The sequence below is a fragment of the Pristiophorus japonicus genome, unplaced genomic scaffold (genome assembly GCF_044704955.1).
Source record: "Pristiophorus japonicus isolate sPriJap1 unplaced genomic scaffold, sPriJap1.hap1 HAP1_SCAFFOLD_411, whole genome shotgun sequence".
Classification (NCBI taxonomy): domain Eukaryota; kingdom Metazoa; phylum Chordata; class Chondrichthyes; family Pristiophoridae; genus Pristiophorus; species Pristiophorus japonicus.
The window spans coordinates 475,413-501,070 of NW_027253992.1; the positions used below are offsets into that span (position 1 = coordinate 475,413).

General features: G+C 60.5%; 1 protein-coding gene across 2 annotated transcripts in view; it reads right to left on the reverse strand.

Annotated features, from left to right (window-relative positions):
- Window positions 1-240: 240 nt before the first annotated feature.
- LOC139250690 (hematopoietic SH2 domain-containing protein homolog) overlaps window positions 241-25,658 on the reverse strand; it is a 63,871-nt gene continuing 38,453 nt past the window's right edge. For both annotated transcript variants that reach the window (XM_070873066.1, XM_070873067.1), the window contains exons 5-6: window positions 3,860-4,237; window positions 241-1,100 (exon numbers count right to left, since the gene is read on the reverse strand). In XM_070873066.1, the coding sequence (XP_070729167.1) occupies window positions 648-1,100; window positions 3,860-4,237 (831 nt within the window). In that variant the 3' untranslated portion in view covers window positions 241-647. The remainder of the gene's footprint in view (window positions 1,101-3,859; window positions 4,238-25,658) is intronic.

Sequence of the window (25,658 nt, forward strand, 5' to 3'; positions counted from 1 at the left end):
AGCCATGATCTTATTAAATGGCGGAGCAGGCTCGAAGGGCCGAATGGCCGACTCCTGCTCCTGTTTCTTATGGTCTTACATTCAAACTGCCCAGTTTAAGAGGGGAGACTTAATCTACAACAAAGACTATTGTCAGAGCTTAAAGAACAAGTATTTTTGCTTTTGAAAAGGTTTGATTTTCTTTTGTAACGAAGGCAGCGACACGGGTAACAATTGTTCTCAGTAAATCAGGAGCCTGAGTTCGGTGGAGGCAAAATAATAACTTTATTTTTAAATGAGAAGATTGAGTTGTTAGATTTATCACCATGTTTGGAACTGAAAGCCCAGCATTTGGTTTAGGTTGGACACATGTCCGTTTGAGATTCAAACCCCAACCAGCAGGACATTCACCCACTCCAACTCACCCCCAGCCCTTCCACTTCATCACACCCTATCCCACAGTCATGAAATGATAATCATTGTGTCATTGAATTGAAGCCTGCTTAAATTTCACCAGCCAGAGGGGTAGACCTGTGCCATCAGCTCCTCTTAAAGAGGCATAGCGACCAGGTGTGGTGCTGTGTTTGGGGGAGAGATGGCTTGCTGCACGAATCCATTCTTTGTTTTGGGGACAGACGCAGTTAAATAACGATAAAAGCAGACACACATTATCTCTGGCTGGGCTGGTACCCAGGAGCATACGGAGGGGGGGTCAAATACTCGGTAGGGAGATCGACTCTGCCACTCTCGTGTTCCCTTGGCTCTCCCTCAGCGCAGTCAGTCAGAGGCTGATACCCAGATACAGGCTTGGGGTGCAGAGCGGGGTGGTGCGATACAGCCTGGCTGTGGGCCACCCTGGGAGGAACTGGGGAGAGCTGGGGACAGGCACCCCCTGTACATTTCCGAGCCAAGCTGTTTGTATCTGTCGTGTGCTCTGCGGCCTGCCCCTGGGCAGGTGCGGGTTCGGGGTGTCTGCTGTAGACATTACCAACTGGATTTGCTTTCTGCTTCAGCTCAGATTTTGAATGAGAAACACTGTTGTGTGGATCCCGGATTGCTGATCCTGCACTGCTGGGCTGGTATCTTGGAAGGAGCACACTGTGGGGACCAGAAACAATCGCCTGCAATGAAAATATGGGCAAGTTATTTACTCCGACATTTACTGAACAAAGATTTCTTCCAGTGCAGCTCAGGCCGATAGCCAATGAGAAAGCAGCTCAGTTGGCAATCTATGAGGTTATGTCGGCACGACCTGCATCGATACATTGCACGTGGCCAAATCCTCACACTTTCAGACTTTGATTCTGTTGTTTGGGCACCGGGTTTCACTTTGGCTCTCAGGCCTTGCGATTCTATAGCGCCTTTCACAACCACAGCACGTCCCAAAGTGCTTCAAAGCCAATGAAGTATTTCTGAAGTGTAGTAGGAAATGCGGCAGCCAATGTGCACAAAGCAAGCTCCCACAAAGACATAATGACCAGATAATCTATTTTACTGATGCTAGTTGAGGGATAAATATTGGCCAGGCCACGGAGGATAACTCCCCTGCTCTTCTTCAAAATAGTGCCATGGGATCTTTGACATCCACCTGAGAGAGCAGACGGGGCCTCGGTTTAACGTCTCATCCGACAGTGCAGCGTTCCCTCTGTACTGCCCCTCCGACAGTGCAGCGTTCCCTCTGTACTGCCCCTCCGACAGTGCGGGGCTCCCTCAGTACTGCCCCTCCGACAGTGCGGCGCTCCCTCAGTACTGTCCCTCCAACAGTGCGCTGCTCCCTCAGTACTGCCCCTCCGACAGTGCGGTGCTCCCTCAGTACTGCCCCTCCAACAGTGCAGCGTTCCCTCAGTACTGTTCCTCCGACAGTGCGGGGCTCCCTCAGTACTGCCCCTCCGACAGTGCGGCACTCTCTCAGTACTGCCCCTCCAACAGTGCAGCGTTCCCTCTGTACTGCCCCTCCGACAGTGCGGGGCTCCCTCAGTACTGCCCCTCCAACAGTGCGGCACTCCCTCAGTACTGTCCCTCCAACAGTGCGCCGCTCCCTCAGTACTGCCCCTCCGACAGTGCGGTGCTCCCTCAGTACTGCCCCTCCAACAGTGCGGCGCTCCCTCAGTATCGCCCCTCCGACAGTGCAGCGCTCCCTCAGTACTGCCCCTCCAACAGTGCGGCGCTCCCTCAGTACTCCCCTTCCGACAGTGCGGCACTCTCTCAGTACTGCCCCTCCAACAGTGCAGCGTTCCCTCTGTACTGCCCCTCCGACAGTGCGGGGCTCCCTCAGTACTGCCCCTCCAACAGTGCGGCGCTCCCTCAGTACTGTCCCTCCAACAGTGCGCCGCTCCCTCAGTACTGCCCCTCCGACAGTGCGGTGCTCCCTCAGTACTGCCCCTCCAACAGTGCAGCGTTCCCTCAGTACTGTTCCTCCGACAGTGCGGGGCTCCCTCAGTACTGCCCCTCCGACAGTGCGGCGCTCCCTCAGTACTGTCCCTCCAACAGTGCGCCGCTCCCTCAGTACTGCCCCTCCGACAGTGCGGTGCTCCCTCAGTACTGCCCCTCCAACAGTGCAGCGTTCCCTCAGTACTGTTCCTCTGACAGTGCGGCACTCCCTCAGTACTACCCCTTCAACAGTGCGGCGCTCCCTCAGTACTCCCCCTCCGACAGTGCGGCGTTCCCTCAGTACTGTTCCTCTGACAGTGCGGCACTCCCTCAGTACTGCACTGGAGCAGCCTAGGATTTTGTGCTCAAGTCTCTTGAACTCATGACCTTGTGACTCGGGAGGAGCGAGTGACACCTGTGTCTATTTAGTTATTGATGATGACCTAGAGTTAAAGGTGTGAGTTTGGGTTTGTTTATTCGGGTGCTGTGGTTGGGTTGTGTTGCTGAGACAGTTCAGGGTGGGGTTTATTGCGTCAGCTTTACTTTGGAGTGCCATTTGTTTGAGTGGCCGAGGTTAGGGTGGGTTTGTCATGCTGTGGTTTAGGGTGAGGGATTAGAGTAGAGTTTGCCGTATAGGGTTTACAGGCTCATGGTTGGGTTTGTTGTATACTTTCAGTTCGATGTGTTTCATGGGATGGGATGTGATTTGAAGGGATGAATTACATTTAATTGAGGTCATGTTTGGATATTTTTGCCGACTTAGCCTGGAAGGAATGTGGGTTAATTTATAGATTGCTGGGGTTGGAATCCGATTTGATGGGGTATGAATAATATTGGATTTGGTGAGATGGGAAACAGCCCCTCGGATATTTTGAGTGCTCCGATGATTAATACTCCTCAATGACTCGCCTGTGTCGGCAACCGATCAAGAAAAACTGGTGTAGCACTTTGCAAGGTTTTTTTATTGACCAAAACAGCCTGTGTAACTATTTAGGCAAATCTTCTTTGCTCCCAGTGAACCCCCATTGCCTGGGATCAAGTTCAGGAACAAAGATGTGAACCTTTTTCCCACTCCCTTTCCTCTGTCCCAGAATTCCTGGGGCTTCCTCCCAAGACACAAGACCTGCAAGTAACGCCCCCCACAGCTCACTGAACGTATTCATTGGAGGGGGCATTACTGGCCCTCGAGTCTCAGGCTGTCTGTAACTCTTACAGTGGGGACTTGCACTGGGTCCGTCCTCAGATACGAAGGCCCGAGGGGCTCGGAAGCAAGCTGTGGTCCGGCCGGAAGGTAAAGTGGTATTGTATGGAATCTACATGTCAATCTTCAGGCCCACAGGACACCTGGCAGCTGTTGTCCAACAGGAAGCTGTTGAGGTCTGTGGGCAGGACCCCTCACACCGCCCCAAGTCCCAGGGGAAATAACTGCTCCACACATCTGAAGTGACTGCTCAAGCTCCAATCCAGAATGGTACCAGAAGTGCTAGAATACATTTCAAACAATACTTACTCCTGTAGTGGGTTGCTGCTGCATCGATATTGCTATCGCCTCCATTCTAAGTGATGGGTACAGTCTTTTCACAAGCACTCGACCTGACAACAAGGGAGGTTCATCAGTCATTGCTTTAGGCTTTGGGACTGGTTTCAAGTTGGTTACTCCTCGACGTGGCAGGGTAGGAGGAGACACACTGCTCCATTGTCCTTTCAATGGTATTGGAGGGCAAATGGCCACTTGTTTTGGTAGAGCAGAAGTCGAATTATTAGAAGCAGAGTGTGAAGTGGTTGGACAGGAGTTCCCAGCTGAGGGATATGAATGAGGAGTTGGTGAGTTCTTCCGCGTGGGGACAAAGATACACAACTCTTCATATTCTGCATTCGCCTGAGTCACCTGCAAAAGATCATAAGATTGTAGTCCTTAGAGGAGAACCTCTGCTAATCTCAGATCTACACCATGCACTTTAGACCCTTAGTATGAACTGACAACCGGATAATCAGAGTATTGCACCATTTGGGCCATGCAACGCTGACCCGACCTGGGCGACCACTGGCAGCTGCGGATTAAAAGGAGCCCCCCCCCCAGGGAGGCCCCCCCCCCCCGGCCCCAGGACCTGCGCACCGCAGGGAGCACCCCTCCCCGGGCATTGCAGGGAGTTTCCAGTTCCCCCCCCCAAGGACGCGGGCACCGCAGGGAGCCCCCCCCACCGGGCACCGCGGGGAGCAGTGCGAGACGACCAAAGAGGGGGCCAAAATCAAGGTATGACGTCATCGGAAACCAGATAGCTGATTGGCTGTGTAATTTGCAGTGAGGTCGGGACCCAGGAGCAGAGTGGAGCCGAGCGAGTATGGAAGGTTGGGACCCAGGAGCAGAGTGGAGCCGAGCGAGTATGGAAGGTTGGGACCCAGGAGCGGAGCGAGGTCGCAGGAATATATATAGCTCCATCCATGGACTACTGTGGCATTGCAGCCATTGCCATTTACAATAAAGAGGGAACAAGTCACATGACTGGTTCCTGAAGTGATCAACCATCTTAAGCCTGTGCGTTTGTGAGGTCATACCGAACATATAACATTGGCGATGAGGATGGGATAATCGGATAACCTAGCTGGAATTTTTGTTGGTGGATGATTCAGCCATCTGACAGAGAGCCTTTGAGAGCTTCTCTATTTTGATTAACAGCTAAACATCCAAGGTAAATTACAAGCACACTTGGCTGAACTACCAGAGTCCAGCTGGCCGCATCTATGGAAATAATAGGGCGCTTGCGGGAGTTTCAACACGACCGTGAAAGCTTCGGAGCATATGTGGAGCGGCTAGAAATGTTTTTCACCACAAATAGTATCATCGAAGTCCTCGATGATGAAAACCATAACCAGGCGGTGTTGGAAAGACAACGGGCAATTTTCTTAACTGAAGCAGGACCCGAGGTGTATGAAACCCTGAAAAATTTGCTTGTGCCTGTCAAGCCAAAGGACACATCACTTAAGCAGATTCTAACAGCACTACAGTCCTGAGGCCCTGGAAATTGCTGAAAGTTATCATTTCGGAATACAACATCGGTTAACTGACGGAAGTATCAGTGAGTACATTGTAGCATTAAAAAAGCTATCTATTCACTGTAATTTCGGAAACTTTCAGGACCGAGCATTGCATTTGTTTGTGGGATGAAAAATGATGCGATCAGAAGAAAGTTATTGACAACTCCTAACTTGACTTTTGATTTAGCTTGTCAATGGACATGGCCGACCAATATTCCCGAGAATTTCGTACCATTTCCAGTCGTCAGACAACCGCGGTGAATCGCCTGCAAGTTAAAAGTAAATGGCAGTTGGGCCCCAAGGTCTCAGCAACTGACCAAAGTAAGAGAGCATTGAAGTCATGCTATTGGTGCCTGGGACAACACATTACTCAAAGTTGTCCTTAATGTGAAGGCAGAGTGTTTCTTCTGCAGGAAAACTGGGCATCTTACGAAGGCATGCCGACTGAAGGGTAAACCAACTTTCAAAGCTATGAGTAGAAATCCCCAGAGACTACATAGCATGGAAGAAAAAGAACAGGACGAGGAGGTTTTAGAGCTACACATCATGAGTATCAAACAGCGATTCGAAAAGTATCATCCACGAAGATGTTGTAGGAACCAAGATACCCATGAAAATCGACACTGGTGCATCCGCGAGCATAGGACGGGAATCGCTATACCTCGACAGATTGCGTGATTTCTTACTGGAGAAACTCGAGAGCCGCGAGGCTACTCGGGAGAGAATATTCTTGTGGTAGGTCGCATCACCGTACCGGTGAAATGCAAGGATCAATTTCAGAGCTTGCCTCTCTTAGTAGTGGCAGGAGACAAGTCTGCCTTACTAGGAGGAAATTGGTTGGGATCACTGAAGCTGGATTGGAGTGAGATTTTTTGTGTTGAAACGAGATTTGCATCAAAGGATGAGGTCATCAAGAATTATCCAAAGGTTTTCTGCGAAACAGGCAGTTCGATCCTAGGATTCAAGGTGAGTGTCAGGGTACAGAACGACACTAGGCCAGTTTACTGTAAGCCACGTCTTGTACCATATGCACTCAACAAAGTTGAACAAGAACTCAAAAGACTAGAGACTGAGAACATTATCTCTATGTAATTGGGCTACACCCATTGTTGTTGTACCTAAATCCGATTGTAAGGTAAGGTAAGGTTGTGTGGTGATTATAAAGTAACCGTAAACCAGGTTCTAGAGGGTAATCTCTCCAATACATTGCCAAATGTAGAAGAATTGTTCACAACACTGACAGAAACATAGAAACATAGAAAATAGGTGCAGGAGTAGGCCATTCGGCCCTTCGAGCCTGCACCACCATTCAGTATGATCATGGCTGATCATTCACCTTAGTACTCCTTTCCTGCTTTCTCTCCATACCCCTTGATCCCTTTAGCCGTAAGGGCCATATTTAACTCCCTCTTAAATATATCCAACGAACTGACATCAACACTCTGCGGCAGGGAATTCCACAGGTTAACAACTCTCTGAGTGAAGAAGTTTCTCCTCATCTCAATCCTAAATGGCTTACCACTTATCCTTAGATTTTGTCCCCTGGTTCTGGACTTCCCCAACATCGGGAACATTCTTCCTGCATCTAACCTGGCCAGTCCTGTCAGAATTTTATATGTTTCTATGAGATCCCCTCTCATCCTTCTAAACTCCAGTAAATACAGGCCCAGTAGATCCAGTCTCTCCTCATATGTCAGCCCAGCCATCCCTGGAATCAGTCTGGTGAACCTTCGCTGCACTCCCTCAATAGCAAGAACGTCCTTCCTCAGATCAGGAGACCAAACTGAACACAATATTCCAGGTGAGGCCTCACCAAGGCCCTGTACAACTGCAGTAAGATCTCCCTGCTCCTATACTCAAATCCCCTAGCTTTGAAGGCCAACATACCATTTGCCTTCTTCACTGCCTGTTGTACCTGCATGCCAACTTTCAATGACTGATGTACCATGACACCCAGGTCTCATTGTACTTCCCCTTTTCCCAATCTGCCGCCATTCAGATAATGTTCTGCCATCGTGTTTTTGCCACCAAAGTGGATAACCTCACATTTATCCACATTATACTGCATCTGCCATGCATTTTCCCACTCACCTAACTTGTCCAAGTCACTCTGCAGCCTCTTAGCATCCTCCTCACAGCTCACACAGGTGGTCAGATGTTCTCAAAGTTGCATCTTACGAATGCCTACTTACAACTTGAACTAGATGAGGAGTCCAAGTCATGCTTGACTATAAACACTCATCTAGGCCTATATCAATGTAATAGGCTACCGTTTCGAGTGTCTTCCACCCCTGCCATAATCCAAGGGGTAACGCACCAGATTTTGCAAGGTATTGAAGGGGTAGTATGTTATTGAGATGACATACTAATTTCAGCACCAAACCGGCAAATTCATAACAACATATTGAATGAAGTCCTCAAACAGCTAGAGAAGCACAGAGTACGAGTGACTGCTCGCAAGTGTGAGTTATTTCAAAACTCAGTGGAGTACTTAGGGCACAAAGAAGACAAAGATGGTTTACATCCAACCAAGGGAAAGCTGGATGCAATCAGAAATGCACCCACTCCCAAGAATGTCACGGAACTTCGATCATTTTTGGGTTTTGAACTATTATGGGAAGTTCCTACCAAATTTGACTACAGTGCTACATCCACTGAATGAATTATTGAAAAAACAGGTCCATTGGAAGTGGTCAGAAGAATGCGATACAGCATTCAAGGAGTGTAAAAGCAAATTGGTAGAGAGCACCATGTTAGTTCACTGAGGTATCTCAGGAGATCTGCCGTATCTAAACATGGAGTTGGGGCAGTGATCTCTCATATATTACGTAGTGGGGAGGAGAGACCAATTGATTTTGCTTCACGCACTCTCAAGTGCCAGTGAGAGTAATTATGCGCAAATTGAAAGAGAAGCTTTGGCATTAATTTTTGGGGTCAAGAAGTTCCACAAATACTTGTATGGTCATAAGTTTACCATCGTTACGGACCATAAGCCCCTGACAGCAATACTCCATCCAAAGTCCCCAGTTCCAACATTAGCTGCAGTCCGAATGCAGAGATGGGCTTTGATTTTGTCAGCATAACATATGATATTGAATACAGATGATCAGCTGATCACAGTAATGCTGATGCAATGTCTAGATTGACAGCCCCATCACAAGTTACACCCAATAGGGAAGAAGTGTTCTATTTTTCATAAGTTGATGAACTGCCAGTCACAGCTGAAGAGATTGGTAGAGCAACCAAACGTGACCCAGTTATGACAAAGTTGTATGATTATATTGTGTATATGGACATTCTAAACGTCTTTCGATTGGAGCGTGGGCAGGTACAGCAGGAGTGGTGAAGTCGGGGCGAAGGAGCGGTGAGAGATTGTAGAGGGATGTGATTGGGACCCGGGACCTGGGAGAGGCGTGGGTTCGGGGTCAGATGAGGCAAGGACCATGGGGCAGCACGAGCCAGCCCACACTGCGATATATGCGCATTAGGTCTGTGCAGCAGAGCTGGTCTCCAGTCATCTTGGTTAATCCTTGTCACTGGACCAAGACCTAGCTCTGTCAAGCCCGTGTGGCTGGTGTGCAACGGTCACCACACGTTAAAAAAAATTCCACGCACAGGTATCTTCCACCCTTCAGGATGTAGTTCGGGATTCGGAATATTAGGTCCTTCATTGAAACACCTGTGAACTCATCCTTTTTTGGCGTGGAAGCAAGTCATCCTCGATACAAGGGAGCGCCTATGATGATGATGATTATTATATTGCAAATGGCTGGCCAAACCAGGTACTAGACAAAGATATTTACCATTCTTCATCTGTAGGAATGAATTATCAGTCAATAAAGATTGTATTATGTGGGGTTATTTGGTTATATCAAATAAATTCAGGTCCAAATTATTAGGAGACCTCCATGACCAGCATCTGGGAATGTGCTTGACCAAGAGTTTTGTACGCAGTTACTTACGGTGGCCAGGTCTAGATAAAGATATAGAGTACATCATCAGTCACTGTACGACATGTCAATCGGTAAGCAAGCAATTACCATCAGCCATGGAAATGGCCTCCCAGGGTGTGGCAAAGGCTACATATTGATTTTGCTGAGCTAGAAGGACAACAATTGTTCATTGTGATTGATAGCCATTCGAAGTGGGTCGAGGTGTTTCCAATGCAGAAAATAACAACAAGTAAAACATTAGAGATTTTACGAAGGTAATTTTCTTCATTTGGCCTCCCAGAAGAAATTGTTTCTGATAATGGACCACAATTTTGTTCAGAAGAATTTGCACAGTTCAGAGCAAAGATGGTGTGAAACATACCAAGGTTCCACCTGCTTCAAATGGTGCAGCAGAGTGCACTGTACAAATTGTAAAACGTGCCTTCATCAAACAAATGTTGACTCCAAATCCACAGAAACGATAGTTGTCATTGGACCACAAATTGGCTAACTTTCTAATTACATATCATAATACTTCTCACACAACTACTGGTAGAACATCAGCAGAGTTGTTTCTCAAATGACAGCCACGAACCAGATTCTCGTTGTTAAAACCAAACTTGGCACAGTCCGTAAAAGAGAAACAATTAAGACAGAAAGAGAATCATGATAGAGGTAGAGTAAAAGAGAAAAGTGTGAAATTATATCAGAAGGTGAGAGTGAAGAACCATCACCATAAATGGATAAAGTGGTTACCAGGAAGAGTGGTGAAGATATGTGGTCCTCGCACATATTTGATCAAGATGTTTGATAATGGACAGGTTAGGTTTGTTCACTTTACCCACAGATGTGGAAGGAGTTGAAGGTGGGAATAATTCAATTATTTCTGACTCATCAGATAGTTTTGATATAAGTAAAGTACCAGTAGCATATCCTACATCAAATGTACTGGAAACAAGTCCGAGAGAAAGTCAGAATTTAAGTCTCAGTCCGAGTCAGGCAGACAAACAGTCTGAAGTTGTAGAGAGTTCAACTGTAAGTCAAGGGCATCCCTTGGAGGAAAACTTTCCTCAGGATCAGCCTAGAATGAGTCTAAGTTTGACACCATGTTTGGAAGGTTCTGTTCGAGAGCGAAGGTATCCTCTTTGAAACAGAAAACAAGTGGTTAAGCTTGATTTGTAAATATGGCAAAATAAGTCCATATCTTTTGTTATGTAAAACCATACAAGTTATGTATGATGATTGTTTGTTATAATTACTTCTTCATTAAGGAGGGAGATGTATAATATATATAGCTCCATCCAGTGGACTACTGTGGCACTGCAGCCATTGCTGTCTACAACAATAAAGAGGGAACAGGTCACGTAACCGCTCCCTGAAGTGATCAGCCATCTTACAGCCTGTGTGTTTGTGATGTCCTAACAAAAGACATAACAGTCGGGACCCAGGAACGGAGCGAGGTCGGGATCCGGGAGTGAGGTCGGGACCTGGGAATGGAGCGAAGTCAAGACCCAGGAGCGAGGCGAAGTCAAGACCCAGGAGCGAGGTGAGGTCGGGACCCAGGAGCGAGGCGAGGTCGGGACCCAGGAGCGAGGTGAGGTCAAGACCCTGGAGTGGGGTGAGGTCGGGACCCAGGAGTGGGGCGAAGTCGAGACCCAGGAGCGAGGTGAGGTCGGGACCCAGGAGTGGGGTGAGGTCGGGACCCAGGAGAGGGGCGAAGTCGAGACCCAGGAGCGAGGTGAGGTCGGGACCCAGGAGTGGGGTGAGGTCGGGACCCAGGAGTGAGGTGAGGTCGGGACCCAGGAGCGAGGTGAGGTCAAGACCCTGGAGTGAGGTGAGGTCGGGACCCAGGAGCGAGGTGAGGTCGGGACCCAGGAGCGAGGTGAGGTCAAGACCCTGGAGCGAGGTGAGGTCGGGACCCAGGAGCGAGGTGAGGTCGGGACCCAGGAGCGAGGTGAGGTCGGGACCCAGGAGCGAGGTGAGGTCGGGACCCAGGAGTGAGGTGAGGTCGGGACCCAGGAGCGAGGTGAGGTCGGGACCCAGGAGCGAGGTGAGGTCGGGACCCAGGAGTGGGGTGAGGTCGGGACCCAGGAGTGGGGCGAAGTCGGGACCCAGGAGCGAGGTGAGGTCGGGACCCAGGAGCGAGGTGAGGTCGGGACCCAGGAGCGAGGTGAGGTCGGGACCCAGGAGCGAGGTGAGGTCGGGACCCAGGAGTGGGGTGAGGTCGGGACCCAGGAGTGGGGCGAAGTCGGGACCCAGGAGCGAGGTGAGGTCGGGACCCAGGAGTGGGGTGAGGTCGGGACCCAGGAGCGAGGTGAGGTCGGGACCCAGGAGCGAGGTGAGGTCGGGACCCAGGAGCGGGGTGAGTTCGGGACCCAGGAGCGAGGTGAGGTCAAGACCCAGGAGCGAGGTGAGGTCGGGACCCAGGAGCGAGGTGAGGTCGGGACCCAGGAGTGGGGTGAGGTCGGGACCCAGGAGTGGGGTGAGGTCAGGACCCAGGAGTGAGGTGAGGTCAAGACCCAGGAGCGAGGCGAGGTCGGGACCCAGGAGTGGGGTGAGGTCAGGACCCAGTAGTGAGGTGAGGTCGGGACCCAGGAGCGGGGTGAGGTCAGGACCCAGGAGTGGGGCGAAGTCGGGACCCAGGAGTGAGGTGAGGTCGGGACCCAGGAGCGAGGTGAGGTCGGGACCCAGGAGCGGGGTGAGGTCAGGACCCAGGAGCGAGGCGAGGTCGGGACCCAGGAGCGAGGCGAGGTCAAGACCCAGGAGCGAGGCGAGGTCGGGACCCAGGAGCGGGGTGAGGTCAGGACCCAGGAGCGAGGTGAGGTCGGGACCCAGGAGTGGGGTGAGGTCAAGACCCTGGAGCGAGGTGAGGTCGGGACACAGGAGCGAGGTGAGGTCGGGACCCAGGAGCGAGGTGAGGTCGGGACCCAGGAGTGGGGTGAGGTCAGGACCCAGGAGTGAGGTGAGGTCAAGACCCAGGAGCGAGGCGAGGTCGGGACCCAGGAGTGGGGTGAGGTCAAGACCCAGGAGCGAGGCGAGGTCGGGACCCAGGAGCGGGGTGAGGTCAGGACCCAGGAGCGAGGCGAGGTCGGGACCCAGGAGTGGGGTGAGGTCAAGACCCAGGAGCGAGGTGAGGTCGGGACCCAGGAGCGAGGTGAGGTCGGGACCCAGGAGCGAGGTGAGGTCGGGACCCAGGAGTGGGGTGAGGTCAAGACCCAGGAGCGAGGTGAGGTCGGGACCCAGGAGCGAGGTGAGGTCGGGACCCAGGAGTGAGGTGAGGTCGGGACCCAGGAGCGGGGCGAAGTCGGGACCCAGGAGCGAGGTGAGGTCGGGACCCAGGAGCGAGGTGAGGTCAAGACCCTGGAGCGAGGTGAGGTCGGGACCCTGGAGCGAGGTGAGGTCGGGACCCAGGAGTGGGGCGAAGTCGGGACCCAGGAGCGAGGTGAGGTCAAGACCCTGGAGCGAGGTGAGGTCGGGACCCAGGAGCGAGGTGAGGTCGGGACCCAGGAGAGGGGTGAGGTCAAGACCCAGGAGCGAGGTGAGGTCGGGACCCAGGAGCGAGGTGAGGTCGGGACCCAGGAGCGAGGTGAGGTCGGGACCCAGGAGCGAGGTGAGGTCGGGACCCAGGAGCGAGGTGAGGTCGGGACCCAGGAGCGAGGTGAGGTCGGGACCCAGGAGCGGGGTGAGGTCGGGACCCTGGAGCGAGGTGAGGTCGGGACCCAGGAGCGGGGCGAAGTCGGGACCCAGGAGCGAGGTGAGGTCGGGACCCAGGAGCGAGGTGAGGTCGGGACCCAGGAGCGAGGTGAGGTCGGGACCCAGGAGCGAGGTGAGGTCGGGACCCAGGAGTGGGGTGAGGTCGGGACCCAGGAGCGGGGCGAAGTCGGGACCCAGGAGCGAGGTGAGGTCGGGACCCAGGAGTGGGGTGAGGTCGGGACCCAGGAGCGAGGTGAGGTCGGGACCCAGGAGCGAGGTGAGGTCAGGACCCAGGAGCGAGGTGAGGTCGGGACCCAGGAGTGGGGTGAGGTCGGGACCCAGGAGTGGGGCGAAGTCGGGACCCAGGAGCGAGGTGAGGTCGGGACCCAGGAGTGGGGTGAGGTCGGGACCCAGGAGCGAGGTGAGGTCGGGACCCAGGAGCGAGGTGAGGTCGGGACCCAGGAGCGGGGTGAGTTCGGGACCCAGGAGCGAGGTGAGGTCAAGACCCAGGAGCGAGGTGAGGTCGGGACCCAGGAGCGAGGTGAGGTCGGGACCCAGGAGTGGGGTGAGGTCGGGACCCAGGAGTGGGGTGAGGTCAGGACCCAGGAGTGAGGTGAGGTCAAGACCCAGGAGCGAGGTGAGGTCGGGACCCAGGAGTGGGGTGAGGTCAAGACCCTGGAGCGAGGTGAGGTCGGGACCCAGGAGCGAGGTGAGGTCAGGACCCAGGAGCGAGGTGAGGTCGGGACCCAGGAGCGAGGTGAGGTCAGGACCCAGGAGCGAGGTGAGGTCGGGACCCAGGAGTGGGGTGAGGTCAGGACCCAGGAGTGAGGTGAGGTCAAGACCCAGGAGCGAGGCGAGGTCGGGACCCAGGAGTGGGGTGAGGTCAAGACCCAGGAGCGAGGCGAGGTCGGGACCCAGGAGCGGGGTGAGGTCAAGACCCAGGAGCGAGGCGAGGTCGGGACCCAGGAGTGGGGTGAGGTCAAGACCCAGGAGCGAGGTGAGGTCGGGACCCAGGAGCGAGGTGAGGTCGGGACCCAGGAGCGAGGTGAGGTCGGGACCCAGGAGTGGGGTGAGGTCAAGACCCAGGAGCGAGGTGAGGTCGGGACCCAGGAGCGAGGTGAGGTCGGGACCCAGGAGCGGGGTGAGGTCAGGACCCAGGAGCGGGGCGAAGTCGGGACCCAGGAGGGAGGTGAGGTCGGGACCCAGGAGCGAGGTGAGGTCAAGACCCTGGAGCGAGGTGAGGTCGGGACCCTGGAGCGAGGTGAGGTCGGGACCCAGGAGTGGGGCGAAGTCGGGACCCAGGAGCGAGGTGAGGTCAAGACCCTGGAGCGAGGTGAGGTCGGGACCCAGGAGCGAGGTGAGGTCGGGACCCAGGAGTGGGGCGAAGTCGGGACCCAGGAGCGAGGTGAGGTCAAGACCCTGGAGCGAGGTGAGGTCGGGACCCAGGAGCGAGGTGAGGTCGGGACCCAGGAGAGGGGTGAGGTCAAGACCCAGGAGCGAGGTGAGGTCGGGACCCAGGAGCGAGATGAGGTCGGGACCCAGGAGCGAGGTGAGGTCGAGACCCAGGAGCGAGGTGAGGTCGGGACCCAGGAGCGGGGTGAGGTCGAGACCCAGGAGCGAGGTGAGGTCGGGACCCAGGAGTGGGGCGAAGTCGGGACCCAGGAGCGAGGTGAGGTCGGGACCCAGGAGAGGGGTGAGGTCGGGACCCAGGAGCGAGGTGAGGTCGGGACCCAGGAGCGAGGTGAGGTCGGGACCCAGGAGCGGGGTGAGGTCGAGACCCAGGAGCGAGGTGAGGTCGGGACCCAGGAGAGAGGTGAGGTCAGGACCCAGGAGCGAGGTGAGGTCGGGACCCAGGAGCGAGGTGAGGTCGGGACCCAGGAGCGGGGTGAGGTCGAGACCCAGGAGCGAGGTGAGGTCGGGACCCAGGAGCGAGGTGAGGTCGGGACCCAGGAGCGAGGTGAGGTCGGGACCCAGGAGCGAGGTGAGGTCGGGTCCCAGGAGCGAGGTGAGGTCGGGACCCAGGAGCGAGGTGAGGTCGGGACCCAGGAGCGGGGTGAGGTCGGGACCCAGGAGCGAGGTGAGGTCGGGACCCAGGAGCGGGGTGAGGTCGGGACCCAGGAGCGAGGTGAGGTCGGGACCCAGGAGCGAGGTGAGGTCGGGACCCAGGAGCGAGGTGAGGTCGGGACCCAGGAGCGAGGCGAGGTCGGGACCCAGGAGCGAGGTGAGGTCGGGACCCAGGAGCGAGGTGAGGTCGGGACCCAGGAGCGAGGTGAGGTCGGGACCCAGGAGCGAGGTGAGGTCGGGACCCAGGAGCGAGGCGAGGTCGGGACCCAGGAGAGGGGCGAGGTCGGGACCCAGGAGCGGGGCGAGGTCGGGACCCAGGAGCGAGGTGAGGTCGGGACCCAGGAGCGAGGCGAGGTCGGGACCCAGGAGTGGGGCGAGGTCGGGACCCAGGAGTGGGGCGAGGTCAGGACCCAGGAGTGGGGTGAGGTCGGGACCCAGGAATGGGGTGAGGTCGGGACCCAGGAGCGAGGCGAGGTCGGGACCCAGGAGTGGGGTGAGGTCGGGACCCAGGAGTGGGGCGAAGTCGGGATCCAGGAGTGGGGTGAGGTCAGGACCCAGGAGTGAGGTGAGGTCAAGACCCAGGAGCGAGGCGAGGTCGGGACCCAGGAGTGGGGTGAGGTCAGGACCCAGTAGTGAGGTGAGGTCGGGACCCAGGAGCGGGGTGAGGTCAGGACCCAGGAGTGGGGCGAAGTCGGGACCCAGGAGTGAGGTGAGGTCGGGACCCAGGAGCGAGGTGAGGTCGGGACCCAGGAGCGGGGTGAGGTCAGGACCCAGGAGCGAGGCGAGGTCGGGACCCAGGAGCGAGGCGAGGTCAAGACCCTGGAGCGAGGTGAGGTCGGGACCCAGGAGCGAGGTGAGGTCGGGACCCAGGAGCGAGGTGAGGTCGGGACCCAGGAGTGGGGTGAGGTCAAGACCCTGGAGCGAGGTGAGGTCGGGACCCTGGAGCGAGGTGAGGTCGGGACCCAGGAGTGGGGCGAAGTCGGGACCCAGGAGCGAGGTGAGGTCAAGACCCTGGAGCGAGGTGAGGTCGGGACCCTGGAGCGAGGTGAGGTCGGGACCCAGGAGAGGGGCGAAGTCGGGACCCAGGAGCGAGGTGAGGTCGGGACCCAGGAGCGAGGTGAGGTCGGGACCCAGGAGCGAGGTGAGGTCGGGACCCAGGAGCGGAGTGAGGTCGGGACCCTGGAGCGAGGTGAGGTCGGGACCCAGGAGCGGGGTGAATTCGGGACCCAGGAGCGAGGTGAGGTCGGGACCCAGGAGCGAGGTGAGGTCGGGACACAGGAGCGAGGTGAGGTCGGGACCCAGGAGCGAGGTGAGGTCGGGACCCAGGAGCGAGGTGAGGTCAGGACCCAGGAGCGAGGTGAGGTCGGGACCCAGGAGCGAGGTGAGGTCGGGACCCAGGAGCGAGGTGAGGTCGGGACCCAGGAGCGAGGTGAGGTCAAGAACCTGGAGCGAGGTGAGGTCAAGACCCTGGAGCGAGGTGAGGTCGGGATCCAGGAGCGAGGTGAGGTCGGGACCCAGGAGAGGGGTGAGGTCGGGACCCAGGAGCGAGGTGAGGTCAGGACCCAGGAGCGAGGTGAGGTCGGGACCCAGGAGCGGGGTGAGGTCGAGACCCAGGAGCGAGGTGAGGTCGGGACCCAGGAGCGGGGTGAGGTCGGGACCCAGGAGCGAGGTGAGGTCAAGACCCTGGAGCGAGGTGAGGTCGGGACCCTGGAGCGAGGTGAGGTCGGGACCCAGGAGTGGGGCGAAGTCGGGACCCAGGAGCGAGGTGAGGTCAAGACCCTGGAGCGAGGTGAGGTCGGGACCCAGGAGCGAGGTGAGGTCGGGACCCAGGAGAGGGGTGAGGTCAAGACCCAGGAGCGAGGTGAGGTCGGGACCCTGGAGCGAGGTGAGGTCGGGACCCAGGAGTGGGGCGAAGTCGGGACCCAGGAGCGAGGTGAGGTCAAGACCCTGGAGCGAGGTGAGGTCGGGACCCTGGAGCGAGGTGAGGTCGGGACCCAGGAGAGGGGCGAAGTCGGGACCCAGGAGCGAGGTGAGGTCGGGACCCAGGAGCGAGGTGAGGTCGGGACCCAGGAGCGAGGTGAGGTCGGGACCCAGGAGCGGAGTGAGGTCGGGACCCTGGAGCGAGGTGAGGTCGGGACCCAGGAGCGGGGTGAATTCGGGACCCAGGAGCGAGGTGAGGTCGGGACCCAGGAGCGAGGTGAGGTCGGGACACAGGAGCGAGGTGAGGTCGGGACCCAGGAGCGAGGTGAGGTCGGGACCCAGGAGCGAGGTGAGGTCAGGACCCAGGAGCGAGGTGAGGTCGGGACCCAGGAGCGAGGTGAGGTCGGGACCCAGGAGCGAGGTGAGGTCGGGACCCAGGAGCGAGGTGAGGTCAAGACCCTGGAGCGAGGTGAGGTCAAGACCCTGGAGCGAGGTGAGGTCGGGATCCAGGAGCGAGGTGAGGTCGGGACCCAGGAGAGGGGTGAGGTCGGGACCCAGGAGCGAGGTGAGGTCAGGACCCAGGAGCGAGGTGAGGTCGGGACCCAGGAGCGGGGTGAGGTCGAGACCCAGGAGCGAGGTGAGGTCGGGACCCAGGAGCGGGGTGAGGTCGGGACCCAGGAGCGAGGTGAGGTCAAGACCCTGGAGCGAGGTGAGGTCGGGACCCTGGAGCGAGGTGAGGTCGGGACCCAGGAGCGGGGCGAAGTCGGGACCCAGGAGCGAGGTGAGGTCAAGACCCTGGAGCGAGGTGAGGTCGGGACCCAGGAGCGAGGTGAGGTCGGGACCCAGGAGAGGGGTGAGGTCAAGACCCAGGAGCGAGGTGAGGTCGGGACCCAGGAGCGAGGTGAGGTCGGGACCCAGGAGCGAGGTGAGGTCGGGACCCAGGAGCGAGGTGAGGTCGGGACCCAGGAGCGAGGTGAGGTCGGGACCCAGGAGCGAGGTGAGGTCGGGACCCAGGAGCGGGGTGAGGTCGGGACCCTGGAGCGAGGTGAGGTCGGGACCCAGGAGCGGGGCGAAGTCGGGACCCAGGAGCGAGGTGAGGTCGGGACCCAGGAGCGAGGTGAGGTCGGGACCCAGGAGCGAGGTGAGGTCGGGACCCAGGAGCGAGGTGAGGTCGGGACCCAGGAGTGGGGTGAGGTCGGGACCCAGGAGTGGGGCGAAGTCGGGACCCAGGAGCGAGGTGAGGTCGGGACCCAGGAGTGGGGTGAGGTCGGGACCCAGGAGCGAGGTGAGGTCGGGACCCAGGAGCGAGGTGAGGTCAGGACCCAGGAGCGAGGTGAGGTCGGGACCCAGGAGTGGGGTGAGGTCGGGACCCAGGAGTGGGGCGAAGTCGGGACCCAGGAGCGAGGTGAGGTCGGGACCCAGGAGTGGGGTGAGGTCGGGACCCAGGAGCGAGGTGAGGTCGGGACCCAGGAGCGAGGTGAGGTCGGGACCCAGGAGCGGGGTGAGTTCGGGACCCAGGAGCGAGGTGAGGTCAAGACCCAGGAGCGAGGTGAGGTCGGGACCCAGGAGCGAGGTGAGGTCGGGACCCAGGAGTGGGGTGAGGTCGGGACCCAGGAGTGGGGTGAGGTCAGGACCCAGGAGTGAGGTGAGGTCAAGACCCAGGAGCGAGGTGAGGTCGGGACCCAGGAGTGGGGTGAGGTCAAGACCCTGGAGCGAGGTGAGGTCGGGACCCAGGAGCGAGGTGAGGTCAGGACCCAGGAGCGAGGTGAGGTCGGGACCCAGGAGCGAGGTGAGGTCAGGACCCAGGAGCGAGGTGAGGTCGGGACCCAGGAGTGGGGTGAGGTCAGGACCCAGGAGTGAGGTGAGGTCAAGACCCAGGAGCGAGGCGAGGTCGGGACCCAGGAGTGGGGTGAGGTCAAGACCCAGGAGCGAGGCGAGGTCGGGACCCAGGAGCGGGGTGAGGTCAAGACCCAGGAGCGAGGCGAGGTCGGGACCCAGGAGTGGGGTGAGGTCAAGACCCAGGAGCGAGGTGAGGTCGGGACCCAGGAGCGAGGTGAGGTCGGGACCCAGGAGCGAGGTGAGGTCGGGACCCAGGAGTGGGGTGAGGTCAAGACCCAGGAGCGAGGTGAGGTCGGGACCCAGGAGCGAGGTGAGGTCGGGACCCAGGAGCGGGGTGAGGTCAGGACCCAGGAGCGGGGTGAGGTCAAGACCCAGGAGCGAGGTGAGGTCGGGACCCAGGAGCGAGGTGAGGTCGGGACCCAGGAGCGAGGTGAGGTCAAGACCCTGGAGCGAGGTGAGGTCGGGACCCTGGAGCGAGGTGAGGTCGGGACCCAGGAGTGGGGCGAAGTCGGGACCCAGGAGCGAGGTGAGGTCAAGACCCTGGAGCGAGGTGAGGTCGGGACCCAGGAGCGAGGTGAGGTCGGGACCCAGGAGAGGGGTGAGGTCAAGACCCAGGAGCGAGGTGAGGTCGGGACCCAGGAGCGAGATGAGGTCGGGACCCAGGAGCGAGGTGAGGTCGGGACCCAGGAGCGAGGCGAGGTCGGGACCCAGGAGTGGGGTGAGGTCAAGACCCAGGAGCGAGGTGAGGTCGGGACCCAGGAGCGAGGTGAGGTCAAGACCCAGGAGCGAGGTGAGGTCGGGACCCAGGAGCGAGGTGAGGTCGGGACCCAGGAGTGAGGTGAGGTCGGGACCCAGGAGCGGGGCGAGGTCGGGACCCTGGAGCGAGGTGAGGTCGGGACCCAGGAGCGGGGCGAAGTCGGGACCCAGGAGCGAGGTGAGGTCGGGACCCAGGAGCGAGGTGAGGTCGGGACCCAGGAGCGAGGTGAGGTCGGGACCCAGGAGCGAGGTGAGGTCGGGACCCAGGAGCGAGGTGAGGTCAGGACCCAGGAGCGAGGTGAGGTCGGGACCCAGGAGCGAGGTGAGGTCAGGACCCAGGAGCGAGGTGAGGTCGGGACCCAGGAGCGAGGTGAGGTCGGGACCCAGGAGCGAGGTGAGGTCAAGACCCTGGAGCGAGGTGAGGTCAAGACCCTGGAGCGAGGTGAGGTCGGGATCCAGGAGCGAGGTGAGGTCGGGACCCAGGAGTGGGGTGAGGTCGGGACCCAGGAGCGAGGTGAGGTCAGGACCCAGGAGCGAGGTGAGGTCGGGACCCAGGAGCGGGGTGAGGTCGAGACCCAGGAGCGAGGTGAGGTCGGGACCCAGGAGCGGGGTGAGGTCGAGACCCAGGAGCGAGGTGAGGTCGGGACCCAGGAGTGGGGCGAAGTCGGGACCCAGGAGCGAGGTGAGGTCGGGACCCAGGAGAGGGGTGAGGTCGGGACCCAGGAGCGAGGTGAGGTCGGGACCCAGGAGCGAGGTGAGGTCGGGACCCAGGAGCGGGGTGAGGTCGAGACCCAGGAGCGAGGTGAGGTCGGGACCCAGGAGAGAGGTGAGGTCAGGACCCAGGAGCGAGGTGAGGTCGGGACCCAGGAGCGAGGTGAGGTCGGGACCCAGGAGCGGGGTGAGGTCGAGACCCAGGAGCGAGGTGAGGTCGGGACCCAGGAGCGAGGTGAGGTCGGGACCCAGGAGCGAGGTGAGGTCGGGACCCAGGAGCGAGGTGAGGTCGGGACCCAGGAGCGAGGTGAGGTCAGGACCCAGGAGCGAGGTGAGGTCGGGACCCAGGAGCGAGGTGAGGTCAGGACCCAGGAGCGAGGTGAGGTCGGGACCCAGGAGCGAGGTGAGGTCGGGACCCAGGAGCGAGGTGAGGTCAAGACCCTGGAGCGAGGTGAGGTCAAGACCCTGGAGCGAGGTGAGGTCGGGATCCAGGAGCGAGGTGAGGTCGGGACCCAGGAGTGGGGTGAGGTCGGGACCCAGGAGCGAGGTGAGGTCAGGACCCAGGAGCGAGGTGAGGTCGGGACCCAGGAGCGGGGTGAGGTCGAGACCCAGGAGCGAGGTGAGGTCGGGACCCAGGAGCGGGGTGAGGTCGAGACCCAGGAGCAAGGTGAGGTCGGGACCCAGGAGTGGGGCGAAGTCGGGACCCAGGAGCGAGGTGAGGTCGGGACCCAGGAGAGGGGTGAGGTCGGGACCCAGGAGCGAGGTGAGGTCGGGACCCAGGAGCGGGGTGAGGTCGAGACCCAGGAGCGAGGTGAGGTCGGGACCCAGGAGAGAGGTGAGGTCAGGACCCAGGAGCGAGGTGAGGTCGGGACCCAGGAGCGAGGTGAGGTCGGGACCCAGGAGCGGGGTGAGGTCGAGACCCAGGAGCGAGGTGAGGTCGGGACCCAGGAGCGAGGTGAGGTCGGGACCCAGGAGCGAGGTGAGGTCGGGACCCAGGAGCGAGGTGAGGTCGGGACCCAGGAGCGAGGTGAGGTCGGGACCCAGGAGCGAGGTGAGGTCGGGACCCAGGAGCGGGGTGAGGTCGGGACCCAGGAGCGAGGTGAGGTCGGGACCCAGGAGCGGGGTGAGGTCGGGACCCAGGAGCGAGGTGAGGTCGGGACCCAGGAGCGAGGTGAGGTCGGGACCCAGGAGCGAGGTGAGGTCGGGACCCAGGAGCGAGGCGAGGTCGGGACCCAGGAGCGAGGTGAGGTCGGGACCCAGGAGCGAGGTGAGGTCGGGACCCAGGAGCGAGGTGAGGTCGGGACCCAGGAGCGAGGTGAGGTCGGGACCCAGGAGCGAGGCGAGGTCGGGACCCAGGAGCGAGGTGAGGTCAGGACCCAGGAGCGAGGTGAGGTCGGGACCCAGGAGCGAGGTGAGGTCAGGACCCAGGAGCGAGGTGAGGTCGGGACCCAGGAGCGAGGTGAGGTCGGGACCCAGGAGCGAGGTGAGGTCAAGACCCTGGAGCGAGGTGAGGTCAAGACCCTGGAGCGAGGTGAGGTCGGGATCCAGGAGCGAGGTGAGGTCGGGACCCAGGAGTGGGGTGAGGTCGGGACCCAGGAGCGAGGTGAGGTCAGGACCCAGGAGCGAGGTGAGGTCGGGACCCAGGAGCGGGGTGAGGTCGAGACCCAGGAGCGAGGTGAGGTCGGGACCCAGGAGCGGGGTGAGGTCGAGACCCAGGAGCGAGGTGAGGTCGGGACCCAGGAGTGGGGCGAAGTCGGGACCCAGGAGCGAGGTGAGGTCGGGACCCAGGAGAGGGGTGAGGTCGGGACCCAGGAGCGAGGTGAGGTCGGGACCCAGGAGCGAGGTGAGGTCGGGACCCAGGAGCGGGGTGAGGTCGAGACCCAGGAGCGAGGTGAGGTCGGGACCCAGGAGAGAGGTGAGGTCAGGACCCAGGAGCGAGGTGAGGTCGGGACCCAGGAGCGAGGTGAGGTCGGGACCCAGGAGCGGGGTGAGGTCGAGACCCAGGAGCGAGGTGAGGTCGGGACCCAGGAGCGAGGTGAGGTCGGGACCCAGGAGCGAGGTGAGGTCGGGACCCAGGAGCGAGGTGAGGTCGGGACCCAGGAGCGAGGTGAGGTCGGGACCCAGGAGCGGGGTGAGGTCGGGACCCAGGAGCAAGGTGAGGTCGGGACCCAGGAGCGGGGTGAGGTCGGGACCCAGGAGCGAGGTGAGGTCGGGACCCAGGAGCGAGGTGAGGTCGGGACCCAGGAGCGAGGTGAGGTCGGGACCCAGGAGCGAGGCGAGGTCGGGACCCAGGAGTGAGGTGAGGTCGGGACCCAGGAGCGAGGTGAGGTCGGGACCCAGGAGCGAGGTGAGGTCGGGACCCAGGAGCGAGGTGAGGTCGGGACCCAGGAGCGAGGCGAGGTCGGGACCCAGGAGAGGGGCGAGGTCGGGACCCAGGAGCGGGGCGAGGTCGGGACCCAGGAGCGAGGTGAGGTCGGGACCCAGGAGCGAGGCGAGGTCGGGACCCAGGAGTGGGGCGAGGTCGGGACCCAGGAGTGGGGCGAGGTCAGGACCCAGGAGTGGGGTGAGGTCGGGACCCAGGAATGGGGTGAGGTCGGGACCCAGGAGCGAGGCGAGGTCGGGACCCAGGAGTGGGGTGAGGTCGGGACCCAGGAGTGGGGCGAAGTCGGGATCCAGGAGTGGGGTGAGGTCAGGACCCAGGAGTGAGGTGAGGTCAAGACCCAGGAGCGAGGCGAGGTCGGGACCCAGGAGTGGGGTGAGGTCAGGACCCAGTAGTGAGGTGAGGTCGGGACCCAGGAGCGGGGTGAGGTCAGGACCCAGGAGTGGGGCGAAGTCGGGACCCAGGAGCGAGGTGAGGTCGGGACCCAGGAGCGAGGTGAGGTCGGGACCCAGGAGCGGGGTGAGGTCAGGACCCAGGAGCGAGGCGAGGTCGGGACCCAGGAGCGAGGCGAGGTCAAGACCCTGGAGCGAGGTGAGGTCGGGACCCAGGAGCGAGGTGAGGTCGGGACCCAGGAGCGAGGTGAGGTCGGGACCCAGGAGTGGGGTGAGGTCAAGACCCTGGAGCGAGGTGAGGTCGGGACCCTGGAGCGAGGTGAGGTCGGGACCCAGGAGTGGGGCGAAGTCGGGACCCAGGAGCGAGGTGAGGTCAAGACCCTGGAGCGAGGTGAGGTCGGGACCCTGGAGCGAGGTGAGGTCGGGACCCAGGAGAGGGGCGAAGTCGGGACCCAGGAGCGAGGTGAGGTCGGGACCCAGGAGCGAGGTGAGGTCGGGACCCAGGAGCGAGGTGAGGTCGGGACCCAGGAGCGGGGTGAGGTCGGGACCCTGGAGCGAGGTGAGGTCGGGACCCAGGAGCGGGGTGAAGTCGGGACCCAGGAGCGAGGTGAGGTCGGGACCCAGGAGCGAGGTGAGGTCGGGACCCAGGAGCGAGGTGAGGTCGGGACCCAGGAGCGAGGTGAGGTCGGGACCCAGGAGCGAGGTGAGGTCAGGACCCAGGAGCGAGGTGAGGTCGGGACCCAGGAGCGAGGTGAGGTCGGGACCCAGGAGCGAGGTGAGGTCGGGACCCAGGAGCGAGGTGAGGTCAAGACCCTGGAGCGAGGTGAGGTCAAGACCCTGGAGCGAGGTGAGGTCGGGATCCAGGAGCGAGGTGAGGTCGGGACCCAGGAGAGGGGTGAGGTCGGGACCCAGGAGCGAGGTGAGGTCAGGACCCAGGAGCGAGGTGAGGTCAGGACCCAGGAGCGGGGTGAGGTCGAGACCCAGGAGCGAGGTGAGGTCGGGACCCAGGAGCGGGGTGAGGTCGAGACCCAGGAGCGAGGTGAGGTCGGGACCCAGGAGTGGGGCGAAGTCGGGACCCAGGAGCGAGGTGAGGTCGGGACCCAGGAGCGAGGTGAGGTCGGGACCCAGGAGCGAGGTGAGGTCGGGACGCAGGAGCGGGGTGAGGTCGAGACCCAGGAGCGAGGTGAGGTCGGGACCCAGGAGCGAGGTGAGGTCAGGACCCAGGAGCGAGGTGAGGTCGGGACCCAGGAGCGAGGTGAGGTCGGGACCCAGGAAAGGGGTGAGGTCGAGACCCAGGAGCGAGGTGAGGTCGGGACCCAGGAGCGAGGTGAGGTCGGGACCCAGGAGCGAGGTGAGGTCGGGACCCAGGAGCGAGGTGAGGTCGGGACCCAGGAGCGAGGTGAGGTCGGGACCCAGGAGCGAGGTGAGGTCGGGACCCAGGAGCGGGGTGAGGTCGGGACCCAGGAGCGAGGTGAGGTCGGGACCCAGGAGCGGGGTGAGGTCGGGACCCAGGAGCGAGGTGAGGTCGGGACCCAGGAGCGAGGTGAGGTCGGGACCCAGGAAAGGGGTGAGGTCGGGACCCAGGAGCGAGGTGAGGTCGGGACCCAGGAGCGAGGTGAGGTCGGGACCCAGGAGCGAGGTGAGGTCGGGACCCAGGAGCGAGGCGAGGTCGGGACCCAGGAGCGAGGTGAGGTCGGGACCCAGGAGCGAGGCGAGGTCGGGACCCAGGAGAGGGGCGAGGTCGGGACCCAGGAGCGGGGCGAGGTCGGGACCCAGGAGCGAGGTGAGGTCGGGACCCAGGAGCGAGGCGAGGTCGGGACCCAGGAGTGGGGCGAGGTCGGGACCCAGGAATGGGGCGAGGTCGGGACCCAGGAGTGGGGTGAGGTCGGGACCCAGGAATGGGGTGAGGTCGGGACCCAGGAGCGAGGCGAGGTCGGGACCCAGGAGTGGGGTGAGGTCGGGACCCAGGAGTGGGGTGAGGTCGGGACCCAGGAGCGAGGCGAGGTCGGGACCCAGGAGTGGGGCGAGGTCGAGACCCAGGAGCGGAACGAAGTTGGGTCCGGGGAGCAGGGCGAGGTTGGGACCGGGGAGCGGGGCGAGGTTGGGTCCGGGGAGCAGGGCGAGGTTGGGTCCGGGGAGCGGGGCGAGGTTGGGTCCGGGGAGCAGGGCGAGGTTGGGACCGGGGAGCGGGGCGAGGTTGGGACCGGGGAGCGGGGCGAGGTTGGGACCGGGGAGCAGGGCGAGGTTGGGACCGGGGAGCGGGGCGAGTTGGGGACCGGGGAGCGGGACGAGGTCAGGACCAGGAGCGGGGTCGGGGCCCAGGAGCGGGGTCGGGAGGTGCGAGGTCGGGACCAGGAGCGGGGTCGGGAGGTGCGAGGTCGGGACCGGGAGCGGGGTCGGGAGGTGCGAGGTCGGGACCAGGAGCGGGGTCGGGAGGTGCGAGGTCGGGACCAGGAGCGGGGTCGGGAGGTGCGGGGTCAGGACCAGGAGCGGGGTCGGGATCCGGGAGTGGCGCAGCGTGGACCGGGAGCGGGGTTGGGGCCCAGGGAAGGAGATTATGGCCAACAGTGAGATTGTGAGGCCTAC